Source organism: Pagrus major, chromosome 7 (assembly GCF_040436345.1).
Source record: "Pagrus major chromosome 7, Pma_NU_1.0".
In the NCBI taxonomy this organism is placed as follows: Eukaryota; Metazoa; Chordata; class Actinopteri; order Spariformes; family Sparidae; genus Pagrus; species Pagrus major.
The window spans coordinates 15,706,616-15,727,613 of record NC_133221.1 but is presented as its reverse complement, the minus strand read 5'-3'; the positions used below and the strand labels follow the sequence as shown (position 1 = coordinate 15,727,613).

The following is a 20,998-nucleotide window of genomic DNA, read 5'->3' as shown; positions in this document are numbered from 1 at the left end:
GATCTCTGCAGGAGCCAAAGACAAGGGAATCAGCACAAAGGCAAAAACACAGAAAACACGAAAATACAAAATGGCAGCACTCCGAAGTCACCGTAAGGGATGCAATAATCTAGCGCCGAAGTGGTGGAGAGACCAGGTTGATAAAGCCAGAGGGTGATGAGATGATCTCGAACAGGTGTGCCGCTCTGCTGCTGCTGCTGCCACGCCCACAGACACACACAGGAGAAGGAGCAGGTGAGGGAGAAAAGGAGGGAGGAAAAGCAGGTAGGGAGAACCGGACACAGGAAAACAGAAAAACATCATGACTGCCACTGTAGCACCGTGACACCATGCTGCGTGAGGTACAGTGATAGGTCATGAAGCTAGAATAAGTCACATACCTCAGGGCTGAGTGATACAGGGGGTCAGACTGGATAAGGTGGACAGTAGGGGTGCAACAATTCACTGATATTAATCCGAAATTGGTTTTAAAGTTAAAGATACGCCTACACCCTATTTAATGTTAAATAAATACGGTTATAGCTACAGTTACAAAATGGTATAAATGCTGTGCAAATTTGTGGCTTTGAAGGAGTCAAATTCAACTATGATAAATATGCAAATACTGGAATCAGCCTACATAATAAACCAAGTGAAGTGTAAACTCCCCCAGATTCACAGAAAAAAAAATAAATTAAGTACACAACCTCAATGGTGACCCTGAACGATAAGAAAAAACAGATTGCAAAACTGTATTGCAATTTCATATTTCAAAGTAAATACCAATAAAACTCATACAAAAGTTTTGGATAAGCAACAGCCTGCGCAATTGCTGTTTGTATCACGTAATTTTCAATAGTAGTTGTGCAATTATACTTTTATACTTTGTTCTTAGTATAATACTTCACACCATGTGTGTATTACAATTATGGCTGCAGTTATCCTGTGCAATGCTCATATCCTCATGGGGAAGATGAATACAGTGTATATACTCATTATTATCATTATCACCATTTCTACTTTATTTTCCTGTTGTTATATTTGTGTCTTGCTTTGTGTTGTTTCATTTTTATATATCAATGCTATAAATACATTGCATCATAAAAACTCAAATTCAACTGTTGTTATAGTTGTATAGCATCTCCGTTCTCCATGAGTATATGATTTTATCTGATGTAAGACAAGTTGAACCGCAAGAGGACACACAACAACGAGGAAAAAGAGCTTTATTTCAAAAAGATCAGGCACAATCTGTTATTAACCCATCTCAGTAGGGATACAGTTGAAAGGTTATAATAACCTCTGGTAGGTTTCCCTTTATTCTTCACAATTCTGTCTTAACCACATTCATACAGGTGGTTACATCAAAGAAAGCAAATTGAGTTGTATAGCATGACAGATTATTAAATATGTATTTCATATTGATAGATAAAATACAGTTAAAAAAAAGAGTAAAATAACCACAACCGCCACCAAGAATGAACTTCAATCAAATATCACTCCAAGTCAAAACATTATGTTATCAGTTTTCCATATTGATTAACATGATTAACATCAAAACCAAACACCACTAAATATCTGAAACTCATAATCAAGAAATAAATGTTTACTTTAAATGACCTACTCCATTGCAAATGTGCTTTACGCAGTGCTCTACATCTTTACCTGATCATGAAGAATACACAGATTATACACAAAGAAGCATAAATGTGACTGATGGCTGAATAAAACCCTGCTGTAAAACATTCAGTAATCAGTTTTACACAAAGACATTTTGAGTAACCATGATTGATTTTTCACAACATAATTACAGAATGTAATGTATTTGGTACTAACATGGTATTAAACAGGGATTCAGTCTTAAATGAGGCACTTACAGCTGCAGATGGAGAAAGGAGTCTAAAATGTGACTGATTTCAAAATGATCAAACTAAAACAAAGATATGTGTATAATATTGAACAGGCCTAAGTACATGCCCTGAATGTGCATTAATGCATCCTCATTGATACTCATTTACATGCGTTATTGTTTTTTAAGAGAAAAATGGTGTTACATACTCACCATATACAGCAGTTTAATAATTTCTAATCATAACGAATAAATGAGTACCAGGGAGTTTTTGGTTTCTTTCTTCAGGTTTGGATCTTCATCTTCCAAACTTCAGATTAATTGGATGTTTCCTCAGGGCTGTTCTCTGCTTGTCCATCATCTCCCTCCTGCAGGTAGGTAAAGAAAGCACAGACAAGTGCATCAGTATTAACAAGAGCAGTGCAGCGTTAAAAGGAAAAATGTCAAATGATACCTCGATCCAGCTTATGACTTGTGAGGATCTGCTACTTGTCTTTGTCTTATGTGACGGATAATTTGGAGTTGGTGGATTGTTTGCCAGAAAAAAACAGGCTATTTGAAGAGATGTTTTACATCTGTATAAGATAGCTCTATTAGTCAATTAATGTAGAAAAGAATCAGTAGATTGATTGATGGAAATAGTTTTTAGATCTTATTGTTACCTCTTGATTTTTCTTCCACTGCTCAAAGTGTTTCTTGGCAGCGCTCACACTTGTTTCATCAGTCTTCTTGTAGTAAAACCTGATTATCGTCTCAGAAAAGTTTGTTGGGAGAAGTTGGGACACCTTAAAAACGACAGCAGCATAAAGTTGTGAATAATAACATACCAGAAGCTGCCCTATGAATAACAACACACAGGGGACAAACAGCACATGCAAGGAAAGACTAAGATGAAATATTCTGTCATCATTGCTTTAGTTCTGACCTTCTCTCTGGGGAGCTTGACTGCCTTGTCTGGGTTGTTCTTGCTGTAGAAATTCGTATGATCCACAGGGTCCTTGTCTTCCATCCCATAGTCCAGAGTAATGACCTAAATGACAAAGGTGAGCTAGAAGTTGTTTTTTATATTCACAAGTGAATTTTGCCGCAACAGAGGGCATCTGACAAATCAAATGAATCATCCAGATCAAGATTTTAAGAAAAGTGAAATAATTATACTAAAAACATACCAAATCTACAAAGTCCTCTGGATTCAATCCATCAGTAAGCGGTTTCTTCAATTCCTCCTTCCAAGCATTTCTCACATCCTTAGGGAGGGAGGTGAAAGGGTAAGAAACAGGAGGAATATCTTTGTTTCTTGGTTTTGGCTCTCTGTCCACACAAAAACAATGTTTTTCTCACCCCAAAATTAAGTTTGAAGTGTGTAAGTCCATTTTCCCTTCTTATGTTTGAAGAAAATGGAGCTTTTGAAAAATGATGATGTAACCCTGCGCAGTTTGGGAGTAACATGTAGCCTACATTACATATTAAAATGTAAATGGGCTGAACTTAAACTCCACTTTTCAACCTTAGCGGACAAAGTGCTTAACTATTCACTCATTCACACACTCACACATTCATAGCAGCCATGCAAGGCGCTGGCCTGCCTATCAGGAGCAATTTTAGTTTCAGTGTTCTGCTCAAGGACACAATGACAATGAACAGGAGGAATAAGTGATCAAACCACCAGTCCCAATCTACCTCCTCCTGAAAAACATCTATGTAGTATCTATGAGCTATGATTAAATGACAGAAAAATATGTCAAGGACTACAACTGTATTGTGAATTTGGCTGCATTAAAACAGGTCGTCACAGGGACTAGGAGGGGACTGAAAGGGGGTTCAGTGGGCTAAAAATTGCCTGGAAACGCATGTGTGGGCATTGTTTTCACACAAAAACAATGTGGTTTAAGAGTGGCCCAGCTTAGTGTAGACGTAGCCTATGATTTTGCTATCACATCATCTAAATTCAATTTCTAGTAATGACCCTGGAATTGAAATCCAGGCACAATACCATTACAAGGTGTGTAAAATGATAGAGACGACAGAAACAAGCAATGTGCACTTAACAAGAACAAAAAGAGTTTTACATCCAGCTCAGTTGTTGTAATAGTGAACTAGTTAATATTTCAAACAGATGTGTATGGCAATATGGCCACACAGAGACATTAGATACGCACCTCGGGTGTATTAGTCTGCATTTCCCCCAGAAACTTGTAGAGGTCTCGAGAGATGATCCTCTTCAGAATCTGCTGAGCCTCTCTTAGTTTGGTGGAGGAAGAGAAGAGTATTTTCTCAAACACACGATCTACAGGACAAACAGTGACAGTTGTTGAAAGGTGAGTTAGAACAAACCAAAGACAAGCTTACAGTAATTAGTAAAGTAATTAGTAAATAATTTGACTGTGATAAAATTACTAAATAATTTGTTCTTAAATATATAATAATAATACAATTCATATTTTTTAAACATCCTTGATAAAGGCTGGCTCAATCTGGTATTTTGATGTTCATCACTGATTACAACTATCTAATTTACAGGATCTGGTGTCATTTAATGTTCATGATCACATGATCAAAACTACCTACAATAATAACCTCTTAGATATATACACGTAGATACCTCATTGGCTGCTCTTGTTCACAAGAGTGATGTGGCAAAGCGGCTGCCATATCAGAAGCCATGCCTCCGAATGCAAGTATTTCCTGGCTGGAAGTCTAGCCACGATTAAAAAAGCTTGCTGAATTTTCAACCGGTTTTCAGGCGGATCGTCTATGATATAATATTTACAATCAATGTGCCCCCCGTAATTACCTTTTAATATATCTATTCATGTAAAATCGCCTCACTTTTGGAGATACAATTTGGAAATAAATGATGATTTACATTTTGTGTCACACAATAAGTACAAAAATACATAGTCGGTGTATTAGCAGGTTTGTGCAGACTTGTGATAATTATATGTTCTCTTCACTAAATCTAACAATATTGTACAAGTAAAATAAATGACAAATTCAGATCTGATCTATTAAATGTATAAAAAGATTGATGATGATTGATAAATACAATGTTCAGCACCTTACTGGTATATAAAAATATAAAAAAGTTAATCTTTTGTTCTTTATCTTACATATCAAGACAGTCACTTAACCACTTACATTAGCTTACAAGAAGGATCATCTGTAATATATCAAATTCAACATGTTTGTAACATTAATATATTGTAAAACAACTTGTCACATGGTAAACGTTATTCTCTGGTGACTGGTTTTGAAATTTTCAGCACAAAAGTCTGACATTTTTATGCCTCTGCACCGGCGATAGCTGAGGCCTGAGGCATTATGTTTTCAGGTTGTCCATCCCATTCTTGTGAATGTGCTATTACAACAACGCCTTGAGGGAATTTCTTCAAATTTGTCGTAAACATCTACTTCGAGTCAAGGATGAACTGATGAGATTTTGGTTGTCAAAGACCACAGTGGTATCTACAGACCTGTCAGCTTGGTGTAGGCCTTCATATCATCTATGGCTGTGGAGAGAGTGAACACCCCGCCTCCTGAGACTTTAATCTTGATGTGCTCATCTGCTTTTACAAAAGCATCTGTGATCCTGGATAATCATACCCAACATCATTATCTCTTTTAAGAACATGTTGCAGTGTACCATACAAGAGAGTAAATCATAAAGGAAATGACATAAGCTACATCAGACAGATGACGCTAAATGTTGTTGGAGTACCAACATGGGAAGGGTATGTACTCACATAGCCTCTATGTTCGTGTGCACTTTGTGTTGGCAGGCTCTCCTGTGGAGATAGTACCTTGTGTGGAACATGTCATAGATATTGCCCGCCTCCTGTTAAGATAGCCGATAGTTTAGTCACATCTAATCAGATAAATGGATTGCTGTTTAAAATCTGATAAAAAGCAACAATGTCTGAACCTTGTCTCTAACACAGATCTGCTTCTCGCCGTCCACCTCACACACCCTGGCAAAGTGGAAGAAGCGGCGATAGTCAAAGTTGTTCTTCATGCCCAGGTGGTGGAAGTCCCTGAAATTAATCAGAGTTAAGAAATATGTGGAGAAATGTGACTTAATATGTTAAACTAATCAATTCACCCTGAGGAATCCTGCATATTGTTAAAATAATCCAGAGAATATTGTTATTGTAATACATAGTAGTTCATCCTTCTATATCAAAAAGTGAATTGTTCTACAGTAGCTGTTCAACAAGTCCCACCTGGCAAAGTAGTCAAACTTGTCCACATCAATGCCATTTCTTTTGTTGGACACGATTTCATAGAGGAAGGACTTGTCCTCTGACCGACCTTCATATGGCCTCTGAGAAGATGACACACAAGAGTGGATTTAGATATTGGCTGCTGTGGTAATGATGATACTGATTGATTTAACACAATTCACCTGAGCATGACTGACTCCATTGTCCTGAGTGTCTTCAGTGTCCAGAGGCCCGTAAATCATTTCTCTGATGAATTCCAGGTCCTTGGTAGGGTCCAGGCCCCACTTCTTCATCTCCGCCTCCAGGTCATTTTCTTTCACCAGGTGGTCAAACATTTCTATAGAGGCCTTCTCATGCTGCAACAGAAACAGACTCATTCATATTTTAATATGAGAATTCAATGTAAAAAAAAAACAATCACTCACTGTACAAGTAGTTCGCTAAAACTTGACAGGATCTGTCATTCTTGCCAGATGACAGATCTGTGGCTATAACTTACAGCAGTCTTCCAAGAACCAGTTACGTCACTGGTACTCAGAAGAACTGCAGGCCCTTCCAGTTTGGATTTCTCGTCTCCACCTCTGGGTCTCCAGCAGGTGTGATATATCGAAATAATACATTCATGGGGGGCGTGTCAGCTGGCACTCAAACACAAAACTTCTTTCATGTCTTGCCTGTATGCAAACCAGCCTTGTGTTCAGCAAAAGAGAGCAGAGCAGGTCATAGAGGGGGAGACTTTTTTAGGGCTGCACCTAAAGATAATTTTTTTTATCGATGAATCTGTTGATTATTTATTGGATTAATCTATTAACTATTATTTTATTATTACTTGATTAATACAAATATTAGTATGAATATTTTATTCAATCATCTTCAATCATCAACAAATATGACAAAGTGTGCACTGCAGGGCATTATTCCCCAACAAAAAATAGCCCAGTTTTAACTGGTAATCTGTGTAATCCTAATATATATCCAATTTGGTGGGGACAATAAGTAAACAGGATTTATATTCACATTCAATCCAGCGTTGCAACGTTACAGGACCAAACAATATCACTGAGGTAACTACTGGTGTCTGGCAACTTATATGAGGAAAAAAATACCACAGTTATATGTGGAGAAGTGTCTGTCGTACTGTCTGTCCTACCAACTCTTCGTCACATTTCTGAACGCCATCAGATCGACACACCCCTGATCCGCCTCAGAGCTGCAGCAAAACCGTCCCCCCTCCCGCATCTGTAACTTTCACACAGACAGCGATGCGGAGAATCGGCGCATGATTCCCACACTGAATGCAGTGTGAATGGGGCTTATCTTTAGTAGGTGGAGAGGCCATGTCAAGGAGGCGCATTGAGAGTAACGAGAGCCAAGCAGCATCTCCAAGTACGCACAGGGCTGCAGCTCCAACAGGTGACAGTGAGTCCAACCTGGTGGTAACCCTGCAGCAGGCCATCTCTCTTACCACTGAACCAGCTTCAGAGGAGGAGAGGAGGGAAACCGACCTGACAAAAACTGAAACCAAAGAATTACAGGCGGCTCACAGCAGCAGCCTCTGAGTACTAACAGAATAATTTGTCTCAGCTTCATAGAGTTACTTTGAAAGCACCAAATGACTTGCTTTGACGAATTTCGTTTGTTTGTACAATGAAGAACTTTTTAAATATAATTTCCATGAGGCTCTTCTTCTTAGCAGACAGACCACAGGGAATAAACTTGGCGTATTATATTCCTCGTACTCGCAGATGTAGGGACGTTAGCGAGTCCTGGTACATGTAGGCAGGCTGTGCAAGCAGGAAAACTCTAATAAGCCAACTTTCTCTGTCAAGACACCACGCACTGAGGATTTTATTGCCTCAATTAACTACATTCACCATCAACACTGATTAGGATATCGACATAAAACGTGACAAATTTCTCCTTTAATGCAGTTCCTGTCTCTGTTTTTCTCTGTGCTTAATTTTCTGTCATACATCATGGAAAACTTACCTTCCACTTCTTTTCTGGACGTTGTTTGGCGATGAAATTTCCATCAAACAGATGGGAAAAGGGCCCATGTCCTAGATATAAAGAAATAGATATAAGAGAACCTAATAATTATTGTGTGTGAACTGTAAAGCTCAGGAGGTAGAGCAGGTATGATGGTTGGTGATTTGATCCCCTGATCTCCCGGGTGCATGTTACTGATGGTACTGGAGCATAAAAATATCTTGAGGCTTTTTGGATATGAAGTGCTGTATTGCTTCTTGTTGGCCATGCAAGGTGCAGAATAGTGTATCAATATGAGTGAATGGGTGAATGTGACAAGTGCTGTAGTGCTACCATTTACCTTGAACTTATCAGGCCTGTTTTTATATGAAACAGGCTAGTTTTAGAGACAGGCCTTTACTCTCCCCCAATTTAATAATTGCATATGATCATAATTTTATAAATTAACTGTTTTGGGACTTGCTTCCATTTGTTTGTTATTATTTTTTGCTGTTAATGTCAGTACAACATTACAGCCATGTTTATCTGTTTGATGAATATGATAAACTCATGATGACGTACTGTACATTTTTGCAGAATCACTTTCATCAGTGCATCAGCATACCAGTAGATTCCCTACGGGTCTTTTAAAAAAAGAACTGACTACAGCTGTTAGTGATGAATCACAGTGTCCTGAATTTTGATTTACCTCTCACTAAAGAGGAAACCACTGGGTGTCATTTTATTGGAAGGTAATGAGTGGTCATTTTTTGTGTGTACAGAGAGTGCTGCACTATGAATGCCTTACAGGAGAGACTGGAAAAAGTGACATTATTGTATATTAAAACAATTATCACATCACTCCTCTCTCTCTGAAGAATGTTTTTCAACCCCACCCTTCAGTATGATAGTTTGGAAGAGTTACAAACACTGTTGCTCATAGTTCTTTGAGCTCAACCAAAACTTCCCGCTTCACCATTCTTTGTTTTTATATTAAGCTGATCTCAATGAAATTCAACACTGCAAATGTGTCACATTAATGGCCTCCCCATACCTTTCCTCTTCTTTCCTGTAAGGCATTTAATCTGAAATATCTGCAGGAAGTTTTTAGTTTTAAAATTAGAACAGGCGTATTGTTAAAAGAAAAATACCTAAATTGTACATTTTAATGTGAAACACTGCACAAATTGCCTCCATTTTCTTCATTCATTCTTCATTCAGGGGTCAGCCTTTAATTGTTAATACTTGCTGAAACACTGTACATTAGATCAACACCAGTTTTTATTGAGAATTTGTCAAATACTGTCCATCTGTCATTTTTACTCTAAATCACAACCAGCAATTACCGCTTAAAACCTATTACATGTAATAGTGAAAAAGGTATGTATGACTCACCCAGGTCATGGCAGAGACCAGCAATCTGCACACAAAGGATGTCTTCATCAGTGATCCCGAGCTCCGGCTGCCGTGTTCTCAGAGCTCGCAGAAGCTCTCCTGCCAAGTGTGCCACCCTTTACACAAAACAATGAAAAAACCCAACTCATTACTCAATTATCGTACAGTATCGTATTGCAAAACAGAAAATATGGACTTGTACACCTGTACTAAGGTATGCAATGTTAACTTTAATTATTATTTATTGCTTTGTTCATGTCATTGTTGATTACCTGTCATTAGGATTGAGTATCTTAGGACACAGAACAGTGTCAGTGTATCAGAAAAATGCAGACATACCCAATGGAGTGTTCGAAGCGGTTGTGGGATGCTCCAGGGTAAACAAAGTAGGCCCCCCCAAGTTGCTTGATGAATCGAAGTCTCTGGAACTCTGACGTGTCAATGATTTTGACGAGAAGTGGGTGCAACTCCAAATGCCCGTGGATGGGATCATTAAACACCTGGCCGGACACAGTCCCAAAATATTACCAGTAAAACCAGCTCTAATCTCTTGAGGGCTCTGTGAGCTAGCAAAAGGATAAGAATTCAAACATTTTCTTGAATGAGGCCTATTGAATTCAAACATGAAGCCACAGCTACAGAGGAATACAATCAATAGATACAATTAAAAACATGTACGTTGTGGAGCAAAATAGAAAAGTTCTTCTGAGTATTTCGTGAACTAGTTTTTCATACTGCAATCTTCCTCATCTTTAATGTTTCCATCACCTTCAGCTGGAGATTGACTTTGGACTCAACAACTGACAACAAACATACACAATCTTAATACAAGTACAGTAATAATTACTATAGTTATCTAGGCCTGAAAATGAAGTGTGATGTGTAGTTACAGTACACAATATTTTACCTTGCCTTGGAAGATTGTCTCTTCCTTCTCTGACGAGCTTTCAGAAGTTGTAGCCATGGCTAACTGACGCTTTCTATGTTGGTACAACAAGCAGCAGATATATCAGGATAGCCACACGAACAATATTAAAACACGTTTAGACTGCTGAGGGGTTGGAACAGTACCTGGCTTTTATATCTCGCCACACCTATCAGATTGGTCACTGCCCTCATCAGGGAAGTGAAAACGCATTAGACTGCAAAAGAGAAATTAACAAAACAGATAAGACTCAGACGACTCAGACGACTTTATTAATCCTTTTGGGAGGTTCCCTCAGGGAAATTGAAGACACATTACTTAAAAAACAAAATGATTTCAGAACACAAAACACAACAGTTTAAGAAGTGTCATTCCAGAATACAGGCATTTCACAAATTTGATAAGAGGTATCTAATAATAACAATTCACTTTTAATCTTGACTAACAACCCTGTGTCCCTACTCTAGCTACATTTATATATTTTAATATGCATTGCCCAATAAGTTCAGGAGGGGATGTGAAGGAGGAAGAAATGCCTGAATTAAGTTCACTGACAATTTTGTTCCAATTCAGAAAGTGTGACATTCTTATACTCTTTTTACTCTTATACTTATTCTTATAACCACTGCCCTTCATAGTACTTAAAAAATATGTTACTGGTATCACAATAAACAATATGACACATTTATAGAACATCTGTCTCTGTCTCCCTCACCTGCTCGTTTCCCTGTGTTTGTCTGTGTCTTTGTGGGTGTGGCAGTGGTTTCTGTGGCAACAGAGACCTGCACCTGCAGATCATCAGCTCATCAACCTCAGCTATATCAACCCGGTCTCTTCTCCACTGTTCCATCTTGTATAGTGACTAAACCAGTGTTCTGTCTCTCAAATTTGTGTAATTTCAGAGTTTTTCTTGTGTAGCGATTTTTCTTGTGCTTGAGCTCAAGTGTTTTTCCCCTACTAGTCTAATGCTCGTGTTTTTTCCCTCGTGTGCAGAACCTCCAGCGCCTCTCCGCTCAGCTCCACTGGCTCACCTGTGATACCTCTATGTCACCACCAGACAACCCAGCCTGCCTGCCTGCCCTCCTTGTCTTCTAATCCATCAAGAACTCTGTTGCAAAATAAATACCTTTAAACTGATTTCCAGCCTCTGCATTTTGGGTCCAGACAAAACCCCACCTTAACAGTTCTGGTTAAATGCTTGGTTAGGGTTAGGAAAAAATAATAGTTTGTCTTAAAATACCTATTTTGGTCGTCACAATCCCGGATGGAGATGGTCTGACTTCCCATGAAAAATAGACGGGTTTTGGTCGGTGGCTAATAGACATTTAATGTGAACATGATATGCCACATTTAGTACGAATGACAACCTTGGACATATGTGTGCTACTAACATTTTATCCTGGTGACTGGTGTTGTCACACTTCACCTCACAAATCATGATTGATTGTACTTTATACCATATGTATAGCCTTCACTTAATGAGGAAGTCTCTTTTACAAGTGAGACCTAACCAAGCCAGGGTCTAAATCACAGCATCAAGGAAATGACAAGCGAACAACAACATCAAATCAAATCACAATAGCAGCAGTTAGTCTTACAATATATTTTATTAGACAGTGCGTAGAGAAGGCAACAATATTAAGGCATATGTAAAGATCAAGAGTTTGGCCTGTAGATCATTCCAGCACTAAGGACTGTAGTAGGACAGGCTTGATTTGCCAATCTGACATATAAGTAAGGCACTATGAACTGAAGCAATTTGTGTGATTTGAGATTAGAAACATTTTGCAATGAGAAAAATGTGGCTAAAATAATCTTGAAGATTAAGATGTACAAGTGTTGTAGCCTACGCAAAGTGAGGTATGATTCTCCCACCATGCTGCATAAGGTACAGTGATAGGTCCTGAAGCTAGAATTAGTCACATACCTCAGGGCTGAGTGATACAGGGGGTCAAAACTGGATAAGGTGGACAGTAGGGGTGCAACAATTCACTGATATTAATCCGAAATTGGTTTTAAAGTTAAAGATACGCCTACACCGATACGCGGACCTACGGGTCAATCTAAATGTACTGTGAACTGGTCAATGGCCCAATTTTAAAGCTATGAATCAGTTGAGTGAGGCTGCTATGATGCTACTTCCTCACAGCATCTTCAAACTCTTGTAAAAGTCCAAATGTCAGTGCGAGACTCTCGTGACATGCATCACAGTAACATTAGTGGAACATTACCTGCCAGGTAAAAACAAAAGCAACATGTCCGACTAAGCCGACAAAATTTACAATACACTGTCAAATCTAAAATCAAAAGTTTGGAAGAGATTTTGATTTTATAAGGCAAATAAGGCAGTCTGTAAGCTCTGTAGAACAGTGTTTAAGTACAGTGGTAGCACGACAAATCGTTCACCTGGTGAGAAGGCATGGTGAAACCTGTGCAGACAACGAGGATGCTAGTAAAGCTAGCCCTAGCAAGAAAAGGCAAGACAAAGACACAGAGATTAAACACTTTTCCAGCCACAATTTAGCCACAAGTCGGTGAGGTCTAAGGTTATCACGGCAACTATAGCCCAGTTTTATTGCTTACGACATGTCTGCTTTTGAACATATTGCTATAATCATTAGCTGTATTCTGTGACTGCTGGTAGTACTGCACACCGTTAACTGTCACCAGGGTTGACCACCACAGGCACGACTCCCGTGGGGCGGGGTGCCCGCAGCAGTGGTATGTTTTATTTTGTGCTGGTGTTTTTAGTAAAGGGGTGATCAAGAAAGCAATTAGTCACACTTAAAGCTTGAAATGCTTTATTACCAATGAACACATTCTCTTATAAAGTGCAGTTAAATAAATCTTGAGTGAAATCTGTTTGTGTGGAGTGTGCAACAATGAACTTTTAAAATATAAACTAAATAAACTGAGAACTTAATGTAACTTTTTAAGTGCATAACTATAGGGACTCTCTTTGAACATTTTTACTTTAAATTTACTTTCTAATTTTACTTTTTACTTTCTAAATTTACTTTCTAATTTTTGACTTCAAAAACTCAACATCCTAAACAATCAATCAAACCACACTAGTTTACTAAAATAGGCCCATGCACTGACATCTTCTGGCAAAAGCACAACCAGATAGGAAATCAATCATAACATAATGTCCCATACCGTGTCAGTCTCAGATGATTGGGGTATGAAGAACTGTGACGCTGACGCTCGGGTCTTCTGTGTTCTTTCGTGTCTGCAGTGTTGCTCTCCTGTTGCCGATGTCTGATGTCAGACAGCCCACCGTGCGCCACTGAAAACCCTCGCCGACATATTTTACAATTTGCCTTGAAAACATCTCCACTGACGCTGTCCAGCCAAGGATGTGCCTCTTCCCACTCACGTCTGTACTTTTGGACATTTTTAAAAGTCGCGGGTTTTGTGAGCAGCGCCGGTGTGGGCTGTCTGTCGCTCTCCTCCGATTGGTTATTTGATTTGGCCGTGAAACGTCATCTCACGTTCATGGCAGGCTGTCGGCTAGTCTGTTTTGATCATCTTTACCGCCAACAGAAATAAACGATGTAAGTAAGGGAGTAAGTCTACTGAACCACTGTGCCTCGTCATCTTCAGTGAGTGAGAGAATGACAGAAAAATGGAGAGGAGAAAGAATATTTAAACGCATTTCAGATTTTTCTGTCATTCACAAGGGTTGCACCATGTTAATCCCCATCAGAGGCTGAAACATACGGCAGTGGCATGCACAGACTCTCTAAAGGGCAGGTGCAAAAAAATGAATAAATGAAAATTGATAAATATTACTTTGTGCCAGAGGGCAATTATGCTGCGTTGTTTTCTAAGTATTCAAAATTAAAATTATTTGACATTAATAAAATGCTGTTGCATTTTACATTTTCTTTTGTTATTTTCATTGTGTAAATACCACCAGAACGCAAGAAACACAATCGTTGAATCTGAAATTTTTTCAGGAGTTGGACCACCAGAATCCTGCTTTAGTTTCAAAATCCTGTATAATTATGGTCGACCATATTATAGTAATGGTCTTCCTCTACTCTCTCCGGTGTTAGGAGCTTTAGGGCTGCACTGCAATCCATCTGCATCAGATCTTTACCCATAGCATCTGCTGCTGTAGTGTAATCAAATCAAATCAGTTTTATTTATAGTGCAAAATCACAATCATGTCGCCTCAGTGGGCAATACTCTGTACAGTGAATGACATCTGCTGTCCTTAGACCCTCGATTGGAGTGAGGAAAAAGTTGCCATGTGTACCGTGAGAGCCAAAGTACTGCTTTTTGAATGTATTTATTTTCTTTGTAATCAGACACAGAAAACACTGATGCCGATAATCAGAAAAATGCTGAATATCCTGATAATAAACTAAAATTTTCCTGCCTCTCTGAGATGATTTTTTCCCAGCAAGTATGCTGCCCATCTTTTTAAATAACATATGCAAAAACTAAAAACCACAGCCTAATGCAAAGCAGCCAACACAGAAAATAGGACATGGAACGAGGAAACTCTCTAATCACTAGTGAGATCTGAGATCTTTTACATAAGCAAAAACCAAGAGCTGTGTAATATTTTTTCATGAAGCCAAACATTCTGCAAGCCTGCCATATCAGTAAAAACAGGTTCCTGTAAGGATTTATCTTCGCAGGATCTCACTAGTGATCAGACAATGTCCTGTTTTGTTTTACCTCAGTGGTCACCGCTCCATGGTCTCAGTGTCCACAACACTGATGTGATGAGTAATAGCCAATCAGCACTGAATAAGCTGAATTTGCAAAGTAATTAGTAGCTAAATTGATCAGTAGCAGAACATGGAAATACTGAGGCCTCCATACCTCCAAAATGCGCATAAGTACAGTACTTGAGTAAATTGTTGTTGGTTACATTCGACTTTGAGAATAAGATTTTTATTTTATTTTTATTTTTATATTTTTCCTGTAAATGTATATTGGTCCCAGTTATCAATTATTGGTCTCCTGGATTACTAATCATTAGTATTGGATCAGCCCTGAAAAAAACATATCAGTCGACCCCCAGCTGCAATAATGTGTTCATGTATATTTTTTCACACTACCCTTAAAAATATTCTGAGAAAATTTTGAAGCTATTTTGAAACAAGACTCTCAATTATTCACACAGTTTCTCTTTTTAGTTATCATAACCTGTTTCTGGCACTGAACAGCGTGTTGTCTGCTGAACCACTGTGCCTCGTCATCTTCAGTGAGTGAGAGACAGACAGAAAAATGGAGAGGAGAAAGAATATTTAAACGCATTTCAGATTTTTCTGTCATTCACAAGGGTTGCACCATGTTAATCCCCATCAGAGGCTGAAACATACGGCAGTGGCATGCACAGACTCTCTAAAGGGCAGGTGCAAAAAAATGAATGAATGAAAATTGATAAACATTACTTTGTGCCACAGATTTACACAAGTTTATGCCAGAGGGCAATTATGCTGCGTTGTTTTCTAAGTATTTTCTTTTGTTATTTTCATTGTGTAAATGCCACCAGAACGCAAGAAACACAATCGTTGAATCTGAAATTTTTTCAGGAGTTGGACCACCAGAATCCTGCTTTAGTTTCAAAATCCTGTATAATTATGGTCGACCATATTATAGTAATGGTCTTCCTCTACTCTCTCCGGTGTTAGGAGCTTTAGGGCTGCACTGCAATCCATCTGCATCAGATCTTTACCCATAGCATCTGCTGCTGTAGTGTAATCAAATCAAATCAGTTTTATTTATAGTGCAAAATCACAATCATGTCGCCTCAGTGGGCAATACTCTGTACAGTGAATGACATCTGCTGTCCTTAGACCCTCGACTGGAGTGAGGAAAAAGTTGCCATGTGTACCGTGAGAGCCAAAGTACTGCTTTTTGAATGTATTTATTTTCTTTGTAATCAGACACAGAAAACACTGATGCCGATAATCAGAAAAATGCTGAATATCCCGATAATAAACTCAAATTTTCCTGCTTCTCTGAGATGATTTTTTCCCAGCCAGTATGCTGCCCATCTTTTTAAATAACATATGCAAAAACTAAAAACCACAGCCTAATGCAAAGCAGCCAACACAGAAAATAGGACATGGAACAAGGAAACTCTCTAATCACTAGTGAGATCTGAGATCTTTTACATAAGCAAAAACCAAGAACTGTGTAATATTTTTTGATGAAGCCAAACATTCTGCAAGCCTGCCATATCAGTAAAAACAGGTTCCTGTAAGGATTTATCTTCGCAGGATCTCACTAGTGATCAGACAATGTCCTGTTTTGTTTTACCTCAATGGTCACTGCTCCATAGTCTCAGTGTCCACAACACTGATGTGATGAGTAATAGCCAATCAGCACTGAATAATCTGAATTTGCAAAGTAATTAGTAGCTAAATTGAATGAATGCAGTGGAGTGAAAGTGTTAAGTAGCAGAACATGGAAATACTGAGGCCTCCATACCTCCAAAATACGCATAAGCACAGTACTTGAGTAAATTGTTGTTGGTTACATTCGACTTTGAGAATAAGATTTTTATTTTTATTTTTATATTTTTCCTGTAAATGTATATCAGTTCCAGTTATCAATTATCGGTCTCCTGGATTACTAATCATCAGTATTGGAATCAGCCCTGAAAAAAACATATCAGTCGACCCCCAGCTGAAATAATGTGTTCATGTATATTTTTTTACGCTAAAATTATTCTGAGAACATTTTGAACAGCGTGTTGTCTGCTGTACCACTGCGCCTCGTCATCCTCAATGAGTGACAGACAGACAGAGAAATGGAGAGGAGAAAGAATATTTAAACGCATTTCAGATTTTCATTCACAAGGGTTTCACCGTGATAATCCCTATCGAGAGTTGGACCACCAGAACCCCGCTTTGGTTTCAAAATCCTTCCCCATTGTTGAGGTCTAAAGGTTGGCCTTAACCCCACCCCTGATCTCACTCGTACATCCTCGAGTTCCCAGTAATACACCCACCAAGTGTGAAGCAGATCAGGTGAACAGTTTGCGAGATATGCAAAGGACAAATACATAAAGACATACAGACACACACACACAGACTTTTGTACCCTTTGTACACTATACATGTTTGCCAACTACACCAAATGACCACAAGATGGCACTGTTGTTCAATTATTAAGGGTTCATTTTGCTTTACTCCACCATAATTATGTTCTCATTTCTCTTTTGTCATAACTTTTGTGCCTAACCCGGATTGATACTGATGTTTTTGTGTCTCAACAAAAGAGCTTGGTAGTTGGTTTTTCTACATTTTTGCAATACATATGTCTAAAGTCTTAAGAACAAAGATTAGTCTATATCTTGAAGTTACATGTGATATTCTCCTGCAGTCTTACCTTGACTGAGAAGATGACAGCTGTGCCTCTATCAACCGCAATACATCATCAGATGTTCTGGTTTTGAGGTCATAGATGGATGTTTGAAGATGCTGTCTGTGCAGACAGATATCATTTTGTTTTAATGTCAAATAACCTCAGAGACAGAGACACGGGTGTCTGACATCAGATTTGTTATCTGACCAGGCCTTGTGGTTGTTCTTAGCGTCATCAAGATGTTATGACCTTGATTAAAAAGCAATTTCTGTTGGGTTAAAACACAACATGACTGCAATGTAACAGTGAAAAAAGTCATAATCGGTGCTGTTAGTTGAGTAGACTTCATGCCAATACTTTTTTCCTGGTGTACTACTACTTCGTCCAACTGTCGGGGCTGTGTCCTAAAAAAAAAACATATTCAAGGACTCGCAGCCTCAGCATGTGGGTATTCAAGGATTTCTCCATCGTAATGCTACTGTTCCCTAACTGCCTGAGTCCCAGTAATCAGCCTACAAACCAGTAAAGTCTGGCTGCTTTTGTTCACTCAACGGTGCTTTTATCCACACGTGAGGGAACAGAAAGAAAAGCCTCTTGGCCTGCAAGACTTAGCTGTGAACCCCTTCCCCCTGGTTTACATTAGTAACCATTGCAGATAGTTGGAATACTTCATCATCTCTAAAGTCCTTGGCCATTGAGTCCTCACTATTAAGGGAAATTGTCAGTGTGATTGACAGGAGGCCCACACACAACTTAAATGCTCTAAGCTGCTGTTTCCCTACAGTTAACCGGCTCTGACTATTAAAGCCAAGTCTTCGTTTTGGTTTCTTGAGCCCCTCAGTGAAGGAGACCATTATGTGGATCATTCAGCTTACTGCTCTGGTCTGCTCACATATCAGATTTCAAATGAACCACTGTAACTCCTTATAACATGACACGACAAGGTGTATAGGAGGAACCAAGTTGTTGCACCCATTAGATTAATGTTTGAAACAATGCAGAAGCAGTGAAGAGGTTTTTTTTTTTTTTTTTTTTACCTTAATTCAAAAGATAAATCTGAGGGGTCGTTAGATGATTATGAATGAGGAGATGATTATCTGACTTTCTGTTTTTTAGGTTTAATGTGCCTTTTGTTGAGACTTGTGATCCCTGCCCACTTTATCCAATCAGGACAGAGCGCGCAGAGAGCGGGATCCTCCTGTTTACCGGCAACCTCTAAGACAAGCGAAGGAAACACATGAAGAAAAGAACGAGGCAAAGAGAGCCGCCTCACAAACACAAAGGAGTCGTGCAAATGTGGTGACATACGAGTGAGGGAGGGATCGGCAACTGCAAAAACGGACAAGAAGTTAGCTTAAACAACAAGAACACTTACGAGTATACTGTATTCAGTTACGTTCTCCCGTTGAAGATTTGGTATTGTGGCTTCTATCAGAAAACAGTCCCATCATCACAAAGTCCTGTAAAAGCAGTTTTGAGTCTTTTTTGCGGCTAAATATTTTGTCAGCCAACAATATTTTATGATGTTTGGCATTCAAATGGACACCGACATTTAAACCACATTAAATTATATTAAGTCTTTACTCTAGTATTCCTTTAGTAACAGGTCACAGCTAAAAGACACATGCAATCTGTGTTCAGGCGTCACGAGTCGACATTCTATCGTTTTAAGGGGTCACAAGTCAAAAAGGTTTGAAACCAGTGTATTAGAGAAGAAAACATTGAAGAAGCAACGGCGCTTTAATCTCAAGTTAAGCTCAAGTCGCTAAAAAGGGCACTTTAACATCTTTATCGCCAGATCAAGCCACTATACAGCAATGATTCTGTGTTTACACCACCTGTTTAGTAATGATGAGGTGTCACAGAAACAACATGAAGTACCACATATCCTGACTCACATTCACTCATTTTTACACCAGCTGTCCGTCATGTGCATGCAGTGTAAATATTAGCTAAACATAGTTAAATGGCAGCTGTTGTGTAACAGAGTGGAGGCTGTGTGACTGACAGGAGATTACGACTGTTTTGAACTGTCACCATCAGACCTCCGCTCTGGACTTCATCCATCACAGGCTAAATGAACCAGGGCTTTTCTGCCATCAATCAACCAGTTACATTAAAGTCATTAGACCATGCATTGGAACACTAAAATGAGTTAAAACCATGCAAGTGGGTGGTATAAAGTAAGCTCTGTGCAGTCAGCCATACCAGACATAGCCCAATCTAAACAAGACGTGTTGGTGAGCTTCGCTTTGTTTCATCTTAACACTGTGAAAACTTCTCCAGAAGGGAAGCTTTTCAGGAAATAAGGGACCCAAAGATTTTGAACAACACATAATAACTTCTAATCTAAACAGGTTGGAGAATTGTGTAAATCCATAGAAGAAAATATAATCGTCTAACTGCTTAAAGCAAGAAAACCTGGAAGTATGAGGTTTTTACGTGACAGGGCTGATGGGCTCTCTCCATTAAACAGAGGAGAGGCCTGCAAAACACGCGCTATGTGTTTAGAAAAGCACTTGGTGAAAGCCAATAAAGGAAACAAAGGGAATCCATGCATGCGTCATACTCAATGCTTCGCTCCTTAACTTTTTCCAACATGTAGTTTTGCACGTATTAATCTTTCTCCTTACACTAAATGATCAAATAAAAAGGTAAACTGAACTTGAAGTAAAGTGACATAGACATATTTCTCCTCAAGTAGTCTCAGACCTTAAGCAGTATTTAATGTGTTCATGAAAGTCTCATCTGACCTCTTCTTCTGAGTGTTTTCTTCCTTCAAATGCATTCTTACTTTAGTACATGGACCATAATGAAAACAGTGTGTGGGGTAGATAGAGCTATGTGTTTATGGAGACACAGGACTCTGGAAGTCAATTAAATGCTTTTGGTCTCTCATAAACAGCATTCTTTGAATTCCCTGTATTGTGTTGTGTTCGGGGCCAAGGGGAGAAAACATCCTTCAGTGTAGAGAACAAGTTAAAGGGTGATTTGTCTTAAAATGTCCTTTTTTTTCACGATGCAAGGGCTTCATAATATTCATCTTGAATAAAGCTGTATGTGCTCATTCATCTCTCATCTCCTGCTGCTTTTCTCGTTGTCTCAAGAGAAGACAACTGGAAGCTGTTCAGTTTCACATAATTTATTACATTTTTCAAAAAAAAAACCCCAACAAAAAAGTACGAAATGCTTGAACAAAGCTCAGAGAATTCTTTCCTCACAGTATGAAAATTACAGAGAAATCACATCTACTGCATACATCACTTTTTTTTTCAATGTCCACAGCAGCATCTGTGATGTCACGGTTAAAAAGCAATGTGATCCATC

The 20,998-nt window shown here is 38.8% G+C and overlaps 1 protein-coding gene across 1 annotated transcript; it reads right to left on the bottom strand.

The window, feature by feature from the left end:
- Positions 1 to 1,632: 1,632 nt before the first annotated feature.
- Positions 1,633 to 10,375, bottom strand: LOC140999392 (deoxynucleoside triphosphate triphosphohydrolase SAMHD1-like). The gene is made up of 14 exons (XM_073469753.1): positions 10,319 to 10,375; positions 9,751 to 9,911; positions 9,412 to 9,527; positions 8,038 to 8,108; positions 6,246 to 6,404; positions 6,049 to 6,149; positions 5,751 to 5,859; positions 5,572 to 5,663; positions 5,302 to 5,417; positions 3,992 to 4,115; positions 2,998 to 3,091; positions 2,754 to 2,858; positions 2,491 to 2,613; positions 1,633 to 1,644 (listed from the first exon to the last, which is right to left on the bottom strand). The coding sequence occupies exons 1-14, from the start codon at positions 10,373 to 10,375 to the stop codon at positions 1,633 to 1,635; spliced, it is 1,440 nt and encodes a 479-aa protein (XP_073325854.1).
- Positions 10,376 to 20,998: the final 10,623 nt, after the last annotated feature.

Coding starts and splice junctions, on each gene's coding strand:
- LOC140999392 (XM_073469753.1), bottom strand. CDS start 10,375: ATGGCTACAACTTCTGAAAGCTCGTCAGAGAAGGAAGAGACAATCTTC. Junction 9,528..9,750: donor CGCTTCGAACACTCCATTGG/GTATGTCTGCAT, acceptor TTTTGTGTAAAG/GGTGGCACACTTGGCAGGAG. Junction 2,859..2,997: donor CAGAGGACTTTGTAGATTTG/GTATGTTTTTAG, acceptor TTTGTCATTTAG/GTCATTACTCTGGACTATGG.